The sequence below is a fragment of the Melampsora larici-populina genome, assembly GCF_000204055.1.
Source record: "Melampsora larici-populina 98AG31 unplaced genomic scaffold MELLAscaffold_50, whole genome shotgun sequence".
Classification (NCBI taxonomy): domain Eukaryota; kingdom Fungi; phylum Basidiomycota; class Pucciniomycetes; order Pucciniales; family Melampsoraceae; genus Melampsora; species Melampsora laricis-populina.
The window spans coordinates 688,664-700,091 of NW_006768814.1; the positions used below are offsets into that span (position 1 = coordinate 688,664).

The window sequence follows — 11,428 nt, forward strand, 5'->3', positions numbered from 1 at the left end:
CACCTGACTTCCTATTTTCTACCACTTCCTGAGAAGTCGTTTTATCAGTCAAGACAACAAAGGACTTCCCTCCTACAACACTAAAGGTACTAAGCATGATAAGTCCCAGGCGAATAGCCATGGTTTCTGCCCATGATATGTTTCGTTTACCTCTTGATGCCTTCTGACTGTTCCATCCTTCGGACAAAGTAAATTGCACCCATCTAGACCCCACGAGCACTCCTATGCCTGTGAGTGACGCATCACCTACCCAGTCAACATCAATAGGAACCTGGTCTGGTATGATCCGCCTCGGCTTGAATGCTTTCATCGCTTTGAGCCATTCTTGTAGGTCCTCCCGTACATCCCCAGGTACTTTCCTTTTTGCTGACGCCACTTGCCACTCTTTCTCCCAACGGTACAGGCTAGAAATGTAGCACTTAAGGTGAGGAACTATGTGAGTTGTGTGGACTAACCTTCCCACAAACTTTTGCACCCTCTTTAGGTTGAATGATTCGTTCGGGTCTAAGAATTCTTCTATTTCTTTCAGTCTTGCTTCAAATTTCTCATCCGGTAACCTTACAGTTCTTTCTTTTGAGTTCCAAATAAAGCCTATATATCACTGTTCATCTGCGAATTTGTGTACTTTCTCCGAGTTGCTCAAGACTCCCATTTCTGAGCTAAACCTTACAATATCTTGTATTGATGTGGTATTTCCGGCTTCCTTAACTAGCAAGTTATCGTCGACCCACCTAAATGCCGTCTTCAACTTAAAGGCTATTACTATAATTTGCTTCCACAAATCTGCTGGTCGTCCAAAGACACCGCAACCTGCCACTCCGCCCAACTGAATACGCGAATCCAACCATAACCTACCCGACAAGTCCATGAGAAAGAGAAAGCGCCATTGCGACGGGTGAATAGGTATTTGCCTATATGCTTTCTCCCAGTCAAATAAAGCAAGTAATTAATTTCCTTTATTATCCCTAAAGAAGGCAGCCACTATTTTAAAATCATCCCACGTGGTGGCGTGGTCCTTCTTATCCACAAAGCTGTTAACTGACGGTGTTTCTTCAACCTCATGCGGAAACGACAGATCATTAATAATCCTGAAGGACCCATCGCCATTTATAACACTCCCCATCGGGCTGGACCGGAAAAATCCAATCTTGGAAAATACCTCTTCATGAGTGAAGGGTCCAAAGATTCGGTTTGCTCTTCTCTCCTTTTCTAGTGTATTTCGAATCTTCTCCGATGCCAATTTTGCCGATTCATGATTATCCGGAGTAAACCACCTCCTATTGCCCATCGTGTGATCTGGGATTCCTTGATGGAACCCATTTATACAACCTCTTATCACCTCATCCGCGTCTCCTCCAATTTTATGCTGTGCCACCAACGACTTCCATCTCGACAGATTCAAGTCACACACTGCATATTCTCATGGCCACCTCTTGTTGTAGGTTCTTCCGGAGTTCTTATATGGCAGCAACCTTACCACATTCACCTCTGGTGTAACCTTGAGTTGGGGACCCTCTCCCGACGAAGCTAACTCAGCTTCCCAATCATAACTAGAGGACGAAACAGACACCAACAATTTGGTTTGTGGTCAGAATTCATACACAATGGTTGTCGTACGACGTTTATTTCAGTAAGACAGTGACATCAGACACAGATATCAAACAAAGTCAGAGGGAGAAACGACGACATGAGGCTGTGATATGATCAACCAAACACTCAGTTCAACAACCCAACAGTTCACAACATGGGTGACTGGATATAAATCAAGAAAAAAACCAAGTCTTCGCACTTGGTACGCCTATCAAGTTTTCTTTAGGTGGGTGGCGAGGAAACACCTCAAACAACACCATCGTAATCAAAGAATCAAATCAGCATCTAGCTTACTTTGCCTTTCCTCCACCACCGTACTTAGGACCGTTAATTTCCCCCTTACAATCATCACGTCTGTCATCCTGACGCCACGAATTACCGCCTTTGCCTCTACAATTGGCATTACGGTCAAAGTATCTACTTCCGTTGTTCCGATCAGCATCTTGCCCGCCATTGTTTCCATACCAACCTCCGCCACGACCTCGATCCCTCACATTCCGACCTTCACTCCTTCTCTCCTCAAAGTGTTGGTAACCCGAGCCACTCGGACCTTCATAGAAGGGTTGGCAAACAGCCAAGAACAAGCGTTTGGCTTGCCATAGTCAGTAGCTTGATTGGCGTTGGTATTGGTGTTTGAATACTGCTTGTGATTACTGAAAGCTTGGTACTCGCCTGTGATTGGATGGATGTTTGCCTTTGGCTGACCTTCGGCATACGGATTGTCGCTCTGAAAACGTGGTTGGAAATCTCCTAGACCCTCCGTTTCGAGTCTAGCGTCACATTCTTGGTTCTCATCTCTGATAGCCGGATTAGCTAGTTTGCCATCCGCGTTTTTGAAAGTCATTACTGTCGATCTGATAGCCTGGTCGTAGCAAAATGCCATAATTTCAGAGGAACATTCTTGCTTGATGGCCATGACGTTTTCCTTATGAATCACAAATTTGTCCGCGACATCTCCATGTCCGTAATAATGTATGTAAGAAACGAAAAGATTGAAGGCCAAAACTCATTCACCAAAATTCATTCTCCACTCGTCAGGAATTTCTAGACCGTTGTAACGGTCGTCATCACTATCTTTCTTCTTTTTAACTCTTTGAGATTGTCGGACTAAGTCTAATCTCAACCATTGCGGATTGAAGATCGATAATGGTATATACCCTTCAAACGGTTTCATTTTTGCGTCAAAGTAAGGAGATAACACCACTAATCCATTGACCTCTATACCAGCATCGCTGACTTTGACCTTTTTCTTTTCGGTGGATTTCGATACATCATCATCCTTGGTTAAATTGACCTGAATTGGGGCTTTCCTAGTTGATGTCTTCTCTTTTGACACCTGATGGGTTACACTGGGCGTCTGAACAGTTTGCGACGGTGTGACGACTTTGTTGATTGTGGCGTTGATCCCGTTAAGAGCAGGTTGGTCAGAAGGTGTCTTGCTAACTACCGTGTAACCGTTGGCTTTCAACCAAGAATGAAAACCACGCGGAGGACTGTCGCCTGCCATAGTGACCGTGTTTCTGCGTGTAGGGGAACGTGCTTAACGAAGGAAGAAACACAAGATATTGGTCACATTATTCCAAAGTCAACCCTTACTACAAGAGGCTTCACCCGAGGTGGCATCACAAAACATGGGTATATATACTGGGCTTCGCCTTTGGCGGCATCACCCATGGTGGCAATTCATGGAATTCAGCTTACTATTTTGGCCAAAATTCACATCATCTCTAGACAGCAAGCCTCCCGAATGTAAGACTGATGTACCCGTTGCTTCTGGTGGGTCTTGACTATTTGGTGGTACACCAGTTGATGTGTTCATGGCCGGTTCAGTTGCAGCTTGTTCTTCCCCCGGAACGGTCAACCTAACCACTGGAGTAAATGATGACTGATTACGATTTCTGTTTGAAGTAGGACAATTCTCACGTCCGCGTCCTCTACCACGTCCACGGCGACTCGCAATTGCCGGAGTCGGCACTACAATATCTGAATCGGGCGGAGGGACTGAACCACCTCTTAGCCTATTGCTTGATCTCCTCATCATCTCATTGAAGTTTTCGGTGTTCGTGTTCTTCCTAGTCGTGTTTGACATCTCTGATTACTAGACTTTGACAATAACAAAAGTTGTAATTTGGAGGTAAACAAGAAGGGTGTGACCCTCTTCTGTTGAAAGTATAGACGTAGGTTTCAAAAAGAGATAGTCAAGCAAATGAGCTTGAACTGAGAGAGAGAGAAGACCAGGGAGAATTTCCAGATACGAGCGCAGGATTTGGGATGTGGGAGACTAGACGTGGGCGGGAATAGAATTTTCAAGGTTGGGAAATTCCTACAACCTGAAATTCCATGCCTAGGAAGTATCCCCGCTATAAGGATAATCCTTATCACTACCCACGTATCCAATCCTGTTCGTCTCGTGGAAATAGGCGGTACCATTGTGCCTTTGGGTACCGCCTCCCACGGAAGACAAAGCTGAAGCTGTCTGAGAAGGGCGGAATTGCATGGGCGGAAACTGCAGCGATTTGTCTGGGAGTGCTGGTAGTGAGAAAGGTTATGGATGTACGGGGTATGAGGTTGAAGGTACTAACCAATAACACCACATCGCAAGCTGTCGTAGTGAAACACCGATTGAGAGATGTAGTGGTAAATACTGAGTGGAAGAAGATACAGGATCTTCTAGTGGAGCTGCATTGTGATGTGGTAGCCAAACAGGTGTCTTCCGGCGACAATGACGCTGATGAACCCCAAAGGTAGAACTAATGCTAACGACAGCAAAGAAACTGGAATTAGCAAGGGAGGAGAAGGAGGCCAAGAACCCGGTTATGGTCAAGAACCTATTCTCTCTAGTGGAAGGGCTCACCGTGGGATCCTTGCAATTCCAGACAGGTTACACAGTAGCTCTGGTGGCGTCTTGGGGGATGGCACTCTTCAGAACTTATAACCCAACAAGGGTTATACAGAGCTGGAAGAGGATAATCTACTAATAAAATGACTAGTAGAAGTCGTCTATGACTGCTCTTCTAAAACAACACAATCAGGAAAAGGCGCTGTTGTATTGAGTACAGATAAGGCACCAGAGAAATATAACTTTCACACGTATTTTAACTTCAAAAGCACAATTTCGATTACTATCAACACTGCTATAGTGTTATTCCCAAATGATAACTGAAGAAAATAAGCAATATCTTTGTGATATTATTCCCAATCAGTCTTTTTGACTATAAAACTAAAGTTAATTTCTCTTTATAGCTATAATAAAGGGCGTATTTGAGTGACCAGGTACTATTAAAATAAGTTTATGACAATAAACAAAAGAATAACTGTGTAAATGATAAAGAAAAAAGGGGAACAACAGTCCCAAAATCATCTCAAAGTATATATAACAATGTACTCCAACTTTTACAATGGTCAACAGCCTCAAAACCAATCAAATCCGCCCAAAAATACCCTAAAAACCCTATGATGACGCAATGTAATGATTTTGGTACTAATACATGATGTAATTTTCACAGCTAAAAGTGATCAATAACGCAATAATGTGATGTACAGCACTTCTTATGATGAATACAGGTGATTTTTTCCTTGTAAACTAGCTGAAAACCAAATTTTGAGATTACAAATTTTTTCAGATGAGGTCCAATTTTTGATTACTAAAATGCATCTTGTAGCCCTTGTGTTACTGATCATTTATGACACCCATATGACCTATTTCTGATGAGTGATGAGTAAGATATTGAGTTGTGAAGTTAAGGTTTTTAGTGTTACATGTCGACTTGTGACTGTAAATTCGAGATTCACACCAATTTCTCATTTGCCTTATAACTTTTTACATAAACCTCTGCTACTATTAATTTAAAGTTTGTACATTATGTAGTACACTCCTCTGCGTTGAACGAGCCATCTACCAACCTAATCTGATGTCATTTGACATATGTAATAAGCTGAAAACCTTCATTTTTGATAAAATCACCTACTTTCTTCACTTCTCACAGCTGCTACTCTCTTTTTCTTGCTCGTGTAATATGACATCATCCTCTATAACCTTAAAAATCCCGGAAAATCCTCTTGGCAACCTTAAATTTCACTATTACCACCATTACATATGCAAACTACACGTATATCTCTTGTTTACCAACTTCAAAAAAGTACCTTTTCTTTAATAACTCCTGTTTCTTCCTATCAACCTTCAAGATTAAAATTGTTATAGTATAATATAATGCTTTTCTTTCATATTCTAACCTCATATCACCCATAACTTTATTATTACTACCCTAACAACCATTTTCCAGCCTGTATACCTATATTTTTGAATGTTTCTTATGTTTTTCTTTCTTTCTTTTTGTAATAACTTTGTGAATGAACTCTAATGATCTTAATAAGTAATGTGCAATAAAATGATGTAATGTTAACCCAATGACCAATACATAAGCCTATAAGAGCTTCAATTGATCCAAAAACCTCCATTTCGAATTTTCTGTCCTGCTAAACTTTTCTAATAAACTGGTAAACTACTAAATATGAAGTTTTTGATTGATGCCTTAAATTGATCACCACAACGCCTGGGTGAATTTCTGAAAGGTCACGAAGTGACAAATCAGGTTAGGGTGAAGGACATTGTGTGGGATCCAAGCGGGGAGTATTTGTCTATTTGTATTTGGGAGGCAAAGACGGCAACAGTCGGTGAGATTCAAGAACTTCACCTCCAGGAACAGCAGTCTCTACTAGATCCTGTGTCTTCTGTTTGTTGGTTGATTAATAACTCTCAATCATCAAAAGACAATGCTCTCTTCTCGTACCCAGTAAGCGGCGGTCAAAAGATACTCACAAAAGATCAATTTCAAAAGATGGTCTCAAAGGTCTGGTCGTCTGTGTCAAACACAAAGCTGACCGGCCACTTGTTCCGAGTAGGTGGAGAATCATTACTTTGGAATCTGGGTTGTGACTTGAGCGACATAGTGGCAATTGGATGATGGCAATTGAAGGCATATAAATTGTATATTCACAAGTATAGTGAAGGAGATCTGAAGGAGACTTGTCGTATACTGGATCAGCTAAGACTGGAATGATAGAGATGATTGTTGGTTTGTTGGAAGGAGAGCCTCAATTGCAATGACGTAAAGGATCAATTGAAGAGTGTAGCTGGCGTTGACCCGGGCCATAGTGGTTGGGGTTTCTCCGGCTCAGGACTATGTCCCAAGTTGGGGGAAGAGCACCCCACATACAAGGCCCGGTAGCCCTACCCCCCTCAGTCCTCTAGACCGCCCCCCCAAGAGATCCAATGTTTCCTACACACAGTGTTGGGTTTGCCTAGGGAAAACCGGGTCAACACATTCATACATGTGCATATGCTGAGTGTAATGCATACCCAGCAATGTGTACGTAGCTGTACATGGCATACCCCTTGGAGAGAGACTGAGGCATCTTGTGTGCGAAGTCAACAGGGGATGAAGACACTCATCCTTTGGGCAATGAGATGCAAGATTAGTGGATAGGAGTTACGTTAGCAGTCCCAGATCAAGGGTTTTTTTCAAAGAGTTACGTTAGCAACCCGGGCTGATGGGAGTTTGTTTTGAGCTACGCATCAGCCCCACATCCCGTTACGGTAGCTTTGTTGCCCGGAAGGAAATGCAGGGGCCTCCTTTTCCCAAAGTAGCCGCAATAACCACCAAATCAAGCCTCAAGAAAGATAGATCAGCTTTAGCATTGACACAAGGGGACAGCCCTTCATCAATCGACTCTACCCATTAACTCAACGGTATGACACCTGTTACCTTTCCCCTCCCATCAAAGCATTAGCTGATGAACGTTCTTCTCAATTGAATTTTATCTCATCCTTGTTTCACCTTCCACAAACGTACCCACAAATCCGATTCTCTGTTTCCTTTCAATCACTCGGTAATCTAATCATTGAACTATTGTACTCATCAAATCACAATCAACTCCATAATCTCAATTAAATTCAAACAATGATAAATTCCTCTCGACGTCCTTTTGTTGGCATCTTTATCCAGATGGTTAACTACATCTTTTTTCGGTTTCCTGTCATGCCTATGAGTGGCCTAACGCACGTTCCCAACGTAGGCACCCCTACTACTAGTTGATCCCAGTGAGTATTCATTACAGTTTTGAATCCAGGAATGATATCACCCTGCCCTGATGGGCGCCAAAGAGCTTCAGTCAAGCACAGCACTGCACCTAGACCAACTCAGAAAAGCAAGGCGATTGAGATACCTCCAGACAAAGTAGATTCTTTGGATGATTCTCCAGAGGTGGTTAACCCTCCAGCTAAGAAGAAACACAAGTGTGTTCAAGGCAAGACCAAGAACACCACCATGGACAAGGCATCCATTAGCCACGGGCCAGGCTGGCTCTTGCTATTTCTTTTTGTCTAAAGTCACGTGCTTTGGACATTTCTCATGTTATGATTTGGAAAAACTGTTACAAGACAGTACTTCATACAAATGTATTTCATTTGATTCTTAGAATCATACTACGTGTATGCCACACAAGTAGGTGTGGTGTTTGGGGTAGGGGGGCACGTTGTTTCCTAAACCAGACCTCTCGGTGGAAAAGACACGTGGTGATTTCCGAAAAGGAGAAATCATGTCACGGCTACCGAGAGGGACCACGTCAAGGAAAAACTAAGCGTCACCGACACGCAAAACAAAACAAAAACCAATGCCTAGGAGTAACCACAAAGGGGTAAGTGATACACCCACAACTCAGGTTTGGTTACAAGCCAGAGCCGCGCGAAACCCTCACCTTGTGGTTAAACCGTTGGTCATCCTCGTAATGCATGCAAACTACCCATTCAAGATTCCCAAAGCGTGCAAATTATCGTTCATACCTGCCGACAAATATTCGCGGAGATATAGCTTGTAGCATGCTGAGGTCCATTGGCCCAGCGCTTTAATATCTTCATGATCAACCCCTAGCGCAGAGCGCAGCAACGCGCCACCCACTCTGAAAGAGTGCCCTGAGATACCAGTCCACCCGTGTGTTGTCCAGATATGGACACATCTTGACACTACCGCCAAGCGGGTCAGGTTCATTCTTGTCTCTCTGTTGGTAAAATAGCCAAACAAGGCTGTCGCTGGTCCGCCCACTACCGATAGACGGCGTTTGATGGCCTTCACGGGGCACAGTACGTTAGGTTGGGCGTTGAGTAGGATGTGTTGAGCCACTCCTACCCTGGCGGTCTTCGCACCTCGTACCTGTAGAGTAACGGATGAGGGAGTTGATGACCGCATGATGTTGCTCTTCCACACAGAATTGAGCCAATTGGTGTCCCCAATAGTGTTGTCATACGTCAACTCAGCGAGGCGGGCTAAAACCCAGAAAGCGCAGATGGCACAGTCGAGAATTGCTAGATCTTTTGCAGAATGGTGGTCTAAATTGTTATATAATGCTATCATATGCTTTATCATGACTGCCGGTTTCTGATGCTTAGCCGGCAAGAGTGCGTCGAATTTAGCTGATGCGCGTACAAAGATAGCCACCCTCGGAGTAACTCCTATAGGGTAGTCGACGTCGTGAATAAGGTGCCAGGCCTGGAGTCCGCAGATGTACTTTGACAACTTCCGCGAGTTTACGTCTTGCGTAGCGACCTCGAACTTGTTCCTTCCCGCCCACACGCAGAACCCAGATATGTCCTGAGCCGTTGCTGGTAGCAGGAAATCCATCCTTCCGGTACTTTCGATGTACCCAAGAAACTTCTTGACTGCGCTGTTATATGTTATCAGCGTACTAAGTTTCCACCCATTCAATAGGTGAAGTTGTTCAGTGGACGGTCAGATAGGACCTCGACCCGAAAGCAATGTTTGAAGCTTTCCCAAGTTGTCCGTTGGGTTCATAATACGAAGATCGGTGAAATGATGACAAATGTGTGTGTTGTGCTAAGTACTATCGAACACGGAAACAAACCTGAAACGCATGTCAACACAAAACATCACGACAACTTGATAGGAAGGTTTAATTACCTTTCTCTGGATGATGCTTCACCAATAATGCCGGGCACCGGTGGTGGCAGGTTGACCAGAAATTTATTGAGCTTGGTAACTGGTTGGAGTTTCAAGCGATAGAAAGATTATGTTCGACTAATATCAAAACGATGTCTCTTTTGGTTTTAACAAAAGGATGATTGCTCTGTCATGTTTCTGATTCCATCCGAAACGAACAACCTAATTAAAAACCATTAATTTAATCTGATCCAAAACCCCCAGACCTTGGCTTACTAGACCTGGTTCTGTAGAGCGCATCACGTTTGTCAAAGAAACCGCCTTCTTTTACAACTGTTTAAGTATGGCACTGCCACAAAAACCAAACTTCAAATAGCAATCATACCAATTTTTTTTTTTTTTGCACGGAAAAACAACCAAATACATTAAGCGCACTTGCACAAGTTTTCATAAGTTTGATAAAAAAACAATATCAAAATTCATTTAGTACACTTAAACGACACAAGCAAAGCTTCGTCAAGAATGGAAGAAAACATGGTAGTATTCTCGTAATCACAATAATTCCTTACTACTTTCCACAATGATTTCTGCATTCTTAATTATATTTACTAGGTCATTAGGACTGTCTAACCAAATCCTATCCTCAAGTGAGTGACCCGTAGATATTCCTCTAGACAATGCGTCAGCATCATCATCGCCTGATGTAACTCTTAACGGGTGTAATTCTACATCCTCACTTATCAATAGGTGTTGAATAATCTTCCACTCTTCGTTAACATCTTTATCTTTAGACTTTTGATTTCTCAAAGCGCCTTCTGAAGTTGTATTATTGGTCCAAACGATGAAGTTTTGTCCTCTCTTCCAATCCATGTTGATTAGCATTAAAACGCCCAACCTAATGGCAACTGTCTCCAGCCATGCGATTCTATAAACACTTTGTTTCTGCGTTTCCGAGATATCTAATAACTTAAATTGACTCCACTTGTTGCCAATAAGAATGCCTATGCCAAAGGACGTTGAGGCATCGCCAACCCAACTTATTTCTTGAGGTGTAGGTACTGCAATAAGTCTTAGATTTTTGAAGGTTGATAACTTTAATAACCAAAAATTCAAATCATCAATTACATCTTGTGATGTGAATTGTATAGCATTTTTGTTAAACCATGATTTCTTCCCCCGATGCAACCCATTTAAGTAACACCTTAATTGTGGTAATAAATAAGATACTTGAACAAGTTTACCAACAATTACTTCCACTTGATTATAAGATGACTTTTCTTTTGGTCTCAGAAACACTTTTATTTCGTTTTTCCTCTGTTCGATTTTATGCTCAGGTAAGCGTACTGTTTTATTAAATCCATCCCATATGAATCCAATAAACTTCTGTTTGTAAGCAAACTCGCACAACTTTTCCTCATTCTTTGCGACTCCTAAATTTTTCGATCTTTGTACGACATCTTTCATTTGTGTTGTTGAATCCAACCTTTTTATAAATAAATTATTGTCTACCCACCTGAAAATGGTAATTAAGTCGAATTCTTTTAACATGATATGCTTCCACGCATCTGCAGGTCTCCCAAAAGATCCACAGCCAGCTACACCACCAAGTGTAATCCTTGTATCTAACAGTAGGTTTCCATTTAAATCCAGAACCATCAGATATCTCCATTGACCTAATAAAGTTGGAATTTGCCTATAAGCTTTTTCCCAATCAAAGACTGCTAATAACCATTTATCTTTTGATGTTCTAAAAAATATAGCAACTGTTTTAAAATCGTCCCAGGTGGTAGTGAAAAGTTTAGGATCTACAAATGAATTTACTGATGGGATAACCTCTTTCTGCTTTAAAAGTGATAGTATATTTATTCGTTTCAATTTTGGAAAGG

General features: G+C 42.2%; 1 protein-coding gene across 1 annotated transcript; it reads right to left on the reverse strand.

Annotated features, from left to right (window-relative positions):
- Nucleotides 1–2,080: 2,080 nt before the first annotated feature.
- Nucleotides 2,081–3,679, reverse strand: MELLADRAFT_92612 (uncharacterized protein; the record flags this gene model as incomplete). Its single annotated transcript, XM_007415348.1, has 3 exons — nucleotides 2,081–2,544; nucleotides 2,605–3,129; nucleotides 3,292–3,679. 3 exons carry the CDS (start codon nucleotides 3,677–3,679, stop codon nucleotides 2,081–2,083), a joined length of 1,377 nt encoding a protein of 458 aa, XP_007415410.1.
- Between the last annotated feature and the right edge of the window lie 7,749 nt (nucleotides 3,680–11,428).